Source organism: Gossypium arboreum, chromosome 10 (assembly GCF_025698485.1).
Source record: "Gossypium arboreum isolate Shixiya-1 chromosome 10, ASM2569848v2, whole genome shotgun sequence".
NCBI lineage: Eukaryota > Viridiplantae > Streptophyta > Magnoliopsida > Malvales > Malvaceae > Gossypium > Gossypium arboreum.
The window spans coordinates 5,560,557-5,567,454 of record NC_069079.1 but is presented as its reverse complement, the minus strand read 5'-3'; the positions used below and the strand labels follow the sequence as shown (position 1 = coordinate 5,567,454).

At 29.6% G+C, this 6,898-nt stretch overlaps 1 protein-coding gene across 1 annotated transcript; it reads left to right on the top strand.

Moving 5' to 3' along the window:
* The first annotated feature begins 203 nt into the window (after window positions 1-203).
* LOC108488357 (protein ELF4-LIKE 4-like) lies at window positions 204-1,744 on the top strand. Its single transcript, XM_017792643.2, has 2 exons — window positions 204-629; window positions 1,166-1,744. The coding sequence occupies exon 2, from the start codon at window positions 1,177-1,179 to the stop codon at window positions 1,525-1,527; it is 351 nt and encodes a 116-aa protein (XP_017648132.1). The 5' UTR covers window positions 204-629; window positions 1,166-1,176; the 3' UTR covers window positions 1,528-1,744.
* The last annotated feature ends 5,154 nt before the right edge of the window (window positions 1,745-6,898 follow it).

The window sequence follows — 6,898 nt, the reverse complement described above, 5'->3', positions numbered from 1 at the left end:
AAAATATCATTGAATTTTACGGAAACTAACGATATTATAAAAATCTTTTATCCAAAAGGTCCTAATCAACTGATCCGACGGCTCTTTAACCCAGTGAAATCCAAATGAACGGTGAAGATGGAGTGACCCATGAAACCATTTTGATGGACACCCCAGAGAACTCCAAATACGCATCCCCAGGGAAACAAGTTGATCTATATCACAGAGTATGAAAACCTCAGCATCACCATTAATGAACAAGAGAGCAAGCAGAGCAAAAAGGGCAAAAAAATGAAATAAAAGTCAAGAGAGAGACAAAACAGATAGAAAGAGAGATAGAGAGAGAACCCAACATCAACAACAAGTCGGAAACAACGATGTAGTTGTGTCTCTCTGATTGTGTCAATCAAATCTCCCTTCTTTATATATAAATATATATTTTCTCTTTTTCTCTTTCTTTGTTGAGTTCCATGATTTTCAGGCCTCATCTTTGAATCCAATCTCTAGATAAAAACTGCTGAAATCTTCTTCTTTTTCTGAAAATCAAAATCAGAATCAAAATCCCATTTTGATTTTCCAGAGATTCCAGATTTGTTGCCTTTTTCTCGCCCTTTGTGTTGACCCCAAGGCATATCTTGTTGTTTCCAGAGGTAAGAAATGGAAAATGAATATAAACTCAATATTGTATTTTATAATTGTTATTATGTTTGTGATGTTTTAATTCTAATTAAGGTAATTAATTATGTTTCTAAGTAGTCAATTTTTGTTTTACTTTCCATTGTTTTGAGTGATATATAATGATATATAAAGGCCATCTCTTTTGTAACTTTGTATTAAATTGCTCCAATGTTCCTTCCCCCTTCCCTTTTTTTACACAAAGATTTTGTTTTTCTTTCATAATTTCTGATGTTCTTTTAATAATGTCTTTTTATATTTAGGTTAATGATCTTTGTGGGGGGTCTCTCAAAATTATGATAGCTTAGTTCTTCTTTTTACAAGAAGAAGATACTAGGAAGAAAAAAAAAAGTAGCTTTTTATGTGCAAAGGAGTCTGCCTTCTTTTTTAGACACAACAGCAAATGCCAAAGTCTGTTCTTTTCTGCTTAATACATTGTCTCTTATGCACAAACTCTCAGTCCTCTGCTTGGTTACTGAGAAATTTGTTGAAAATTTTCTACCCCTTGCAGGAATAATTGGGATGGAAGGTGATGTGTTTTCAGGGTTCAGCAATGGGACTCAAATAGATGGGAAAGTTTTGCAGACATTTCAAAAGAGCTTTGTGCAGGTACAAGACATCCTAGACCAAAACAGGCTGCTAATCAATGAGATTAACCAAAACCATGAGTCCAAAATCCCAAACAACTTGAGCCGCAATGTGGGGTTAATTAAAGAGTTGAACAACAACATTAGAAGAGTAGTTGATCTCTATGCTGATCTCTCAACCTCTTACACAAGGTCAATGGAGGTTTCATCTGAAGGTGATTCATCAGCTGGCACATTCAAATCTGATGGTAAAGCTACTAGTCAGAAGAGAATCAGATCTGGGTAAAAAACAAAAAAACAACAACAACAACAACAACAACACAACAAAAACAAAAACTCAATCTTTAGTTAACATCCTAGGTAATTTGCATTTGTAATAATGTATGTGGATTTGTTTTGTTTATTATAAATTGAGTATAGGGGTTATCTTATCTGTACTTTGGCTGCAAGTTTAATTATTGTTTAATGGACCTTAAGGTGAATTCTTAACTCTGTCATTAAAAGCAGTTATGAAGCATTTTCAGTTCCATTTTATATTTTGATCTGCCTGCCTTTGATGGGAACTTTCAACAACCCCACTTTTTGTTCTTTTTCCCCCATGTTTTGTCAAAAGAGATTCCTCATATCACTGTGCCTTGTAGATTGTAATGAAGGGTTGGTATATACTGTTTTAATAACCCAACAGATTGTTGCAGGGTTCCTCCTTTTTTAAGTTTTGAGAAGCTGCTCTTATTCATGATTCTCGAATATTTAGATTAGGAATCAGATTACATTTTATTTTTTTATTTAAAAAGCTAATTCTTATACACTAGATTGTTTGGTTCTTCTGTCAATTACAGTAGTTTTTAACAATAAAATACATAAAATTTTAAAGAAAAATGATTAGTTTACTTTTTAATCTATAGTATAAAAATTAATTTATTCATATTTTAAATAAAAGAATAAAATAGAATCTTACTTCTAGTATAATAACCTCCATCAATGGAATGTTTATCACTCGTGATGGTCTGTGAGGCCATTTTGAGTTGAAGATGCTTGTGGGATAAATTGGCCTTTTGGCTATTATGTTATTGGCATTGAGTGAGAAAACGAGACCGTATCGACTAATCATGGATTCGACTGTGACTTTGTAAACCAAATACCACCCGGGTTTGAAAAGATTTGCATCAACAAAGAAAGTTACTTGGAGTCATAGGCATCCATTCTTTTGAGGTGAAAGAGAAATCAAGTGCTAATAGTAATAATAACAGAGAAGATTCTACCCGAGGTAGTTTAAAAGAAAGGCAGGGTCCAATGATTCAACGTTATGTATTGTTTTTGCTTTGCATTTGCTTTTTATATCATTACAGGCCGGTTGATAGAACAAAACCATTTTGTTAGTGGAGTGGACCCTTCACTTTTGTTTAATTTCTTAGAAGCCACTTCACTTTCTAGATTTGAGTGGAGAACCCCATGTGAATATTTTGCTGTACTTAGCTACTTTCTGTTTTTAATTTACAACATTTTTATTACGTATCGTATTGGCTATAGATATTTCGATAGCTCTTGTATTGATAAATATTAAAGGAATGAGTTGTGGTTAAGGACTTTTGTGGTAAATGTATCATGAAGCTTCCCGTATTAAGAGATGGATTATATTTTATCTCTTCTACTCAAAAAATTTGGCAAACTAATCTCTATACTTCAGATTAAAAAGTAAATTAATCTTTTCTATTAAAAATTTCATTCATTTATACTGTTAAAAGACGTGTCATGTGTTTCTCATTCTGACATACAAAGATCATATTTAACACCTGAAATTGATAAATTTTTTAACAGAATGATCAATTTGCTTTGTGATTTAATATACAGAGATTAATTTACTAATTTTTTAAATAGAGAAGATAAAATATAATCTAAGTACTAATACAGGGACCTTCATAATAATTTTACCAGCCTTTTTATTAGAATTTCAATCAGGCAATCATCAGATTCGTTGATGTAATTAGCACCCAGAATAATAATAAATATTAAGGACTTAGAAGAAACGTTTATTCTTTAGATATTTGCTACTTATCAGAGATGGTTGATTTTTTATTTGACCTACCATCTATTTTGAAGCCAATCAAACAAGGGAAATGTGCAAAACCCTTTTTCTAGGGAGCATCTGGGAAATATTCCACCATTTCAACATAAATTTAAAAAGCTCATAGAATAAAAGCAAGATTGCATGTATTGCTTTTTATAAATATGTTAAATAAGATATGGGTGTTGACCATCCAAAAAATATGGTTTTTGACAGCTTGGACAAAATCAGACAACACTGTCTGAAACTGAAACATGTGAACAGAATATATATGTATATATAAATATATACTCTTCCTGCTTTGCACTTTCTCCATCTGGATTGGAATAACAATAACAATGATGCCTTTCAGCTTTTGGTCATATTTTAATAAGGGTTTTTAGATTAGTGGATCACAGATATATTAAGCTTTTCTTTCTTTTTGCTTATCTTCAACAATAAACTAATACCTAGCTGAAACTACATTACTATATAATTATATATGATAATGTTTAAAATTTTAGGCTGATTAGCACCATCTATGACTATCAGACTCATCACGCCAGTGATTAAAAAACAGATTAACGGTTCAGGTGATTTGGCTAAAATCTGAAAAATAAAATAAAAATAAAACCATACTCTACCCTTTTAAATTAAAAATTTATTAATATATTATTTGATATTTAAGTTTATTAGGTTGATACTTGTTAGTTTTTTAATTAAGTACTGATTTTTTTTATTATAGCACATATGTCAAATATTTATTGGGTTGCACGATACCGTTTAGTTAACGTACAAAATTAAATATTGAAGCTAAACTTAGGTATCAAATTTAGAAAAAAACTCAGGTACCAATTTAAATATTGAGATCAAACTTAGATACCAAATAATATACTTACCTATTAAAAATAACTATGATTTGGATATTTTAACCTCACGATAATTTTGGGCTTAAATAAAAAACGATACTTAAATTATATCATTTTTCCAAGTTGGTACTTAAACTCTTTTTTATTTTATTTTATCATAAGTGATATTTAAATTATACTCCATCACCTAAATTTATATCTAAGTGATATCTAAACGATACTTGGTTACCTAAGTTACCACAACCATTTTAAAAATATATCTTAGTCAATCATTTTGTGACACATGCTAAAATTTTAACTAAAAATCCAAAAAAATTTAAATATTATTTCTTTAAGCTTTTCCTTTTAAAATTATAAATATATTCATCTCTTTTGCTTATTACTTCTCAAAAATTTTGATGATGAAAAATTCAAAAACCCATAAAAAATTATCTAAACTTAGTTTTCGACAACAAAGTCTACATTCTAACAAGCTTCTTTTTATTTTTAAACCTTGATTTCAATTCCTTTCTCACCCTATTTCAAAAGCTATGTATATTTTTCTTAAAATAACTTTTCTGTTCTTTTCTATATATTTTGTTTAAAATAATTAACGTTGGGAGAACATTTATAAAGAAAAACATATAAAACATGAAATTCAATACTAACAAAAAATTGAGTAGGAAAAAAGTAAAATGATTGCAAAGAAAAGTCTAATAATTAAAAAGAAAAAGTGCATAGAGAAAAATAATAGTGGTTAGCAGGAGAGTGTAAAAATTCAAAAAAATTAATTTAATTTAATTTATTTTTTATGATTTAATAAATTATTTATTTTAATTTAAAAGTATCACGTGTTATAAAATGAGTGGTAAAAAATTTGTTTTAATGACTTGGATAATTTAAGTAAAAATGCCAATTTAAAAATATCTGTATTGTGATATGCGAAATTGGGTTAAATTCCTAATAATCTCACTCCACCACTCCTAACCCAATTAAGAAAAAGAGTTACAAGGATCATAAGAGCATCCCAATTATTTGGTTCAATTATTATGGGATGAGCAATTGGAAAAATTATGTCATGTAATTAACCGTGATTGGCTTTCACTTTTCTTAAAGGTCTAATTACACCCTACCAACAAAACAAATTATAAAATTAATTTTTAGAATAAAATAAAAATTAATTACTTTTATAATTACTATTTTAGTAATTGAACCTTCTAAACTATGATGTCCAATCGCATTATTACGCAATAATAACGACGGAATTGGTCCTTTTTTCCTCCTCGGTTTCTTGCGAAAAATTATTCAAATAACATCTTTTTATTAAAATGATTTGTTTTTTACTAATAAAAAATTTTACTTAATGAAGGACGAAATCAAAATTATGGGTGCCAATTTGAGTTTTAAAACCGGTGATATGAGCTTTACAGGTCTAGGAGGAGGCCCCCTGACATTGATTTTACTCATCAACGTTTTAACTTTTACATTGAATTTAAGGCTCAAATTGACACCCACAATTTCGATTTGAACCTCAATCAAGCTATTTTTTTTATTGTGGAAAACTACTTAATTTTGTAAAAAAATATTCTTTTTCATATCATTTGGAGAAATTTCCCCAGTTTCTTGTTAATATAATTTCCTTTTTTCAGATTTTTAATTGTCTTTAAATTTTTTATGATTTTTTCCCGAATTTTCTTTAAAGAAAAAGTTCCTTGCAGCATAGCAGGCTGCTACTCTATAGGGGCACTTATTCTCAACACAATTTAATCATAGCCTACAGCAAATTTCAATTCCAGCAGCGTGAGTCACGTTACGAGACAACAATAGATTGAAAATTAAGGAATTTAGACTACTTTGTTGGCATGATGGGAAAAAAGAAAGCTTGATTCTGCATAGCATAGGATTCACTTACATTAATTTAAATAAATAAAAGAGCCAAAAGCAGAACAAAGGAGGAATATTAAATTACTTGCGAATATAAAAGGCTTTAGAAAACGAAAGTGAAATATAGAAACCAAAAAAAAAAAAAAAAAAGCTTTTTAGGAGTGAAGCTTTAAAAATAGCTGGGGGCTGGCAATGGAGGAATCACACCATAAAGAATGTAAGATTGTGTCCCTGCTCTTTTGCATCTATCTTATTATTCTATATGTTTCTGTTTTCTTTTCCATTTTCATTTTTCGTATTACATTCGAAATTATTCTTAAATGTGATAAGTCATTATACATAAGAGTGAATTTTAAGTTATATTGGAAGGGAAGATGCTGATTCCAAGTTGCGGCACAGTTGATGGAGAAAAAGAACAAATTTTGACAACCCCTAGAATAACAAGCCTCAAACTAGTCTAGCATTTATTCTAGAAAGACTTCTTTTTAATAGTTCAACGAGAATAACTAGATATTTCAGGCACCAATGACTATTAGGTGTAGTTGTAGCAATTATGGATATCGAAAGAATTAAATTTTTAATTAGATATTGGATGCAGACATGCTCATATTCAAGTGATTCATCACAACATACACATGTATAGAAATGCAGTATCCTATCTGAATGTGTTATAGTGAAAAAGGTTGGTTTTTTCTGATGAGTCAGAGCTCGGTGTAAGATGGAAGAGATTAAAAAAAATTGCATAAAAAAATTGTAAGATGGAAGACTAAGATAAAACGATCAAAATTTTCACTAAAAAAAGAGGCTGAAAGAGATTAAGTTGAATTGCTATTAGTTAAGAGAGACTAAATTTATTATCGTAAGGCAAGGGGCGAAAGTTA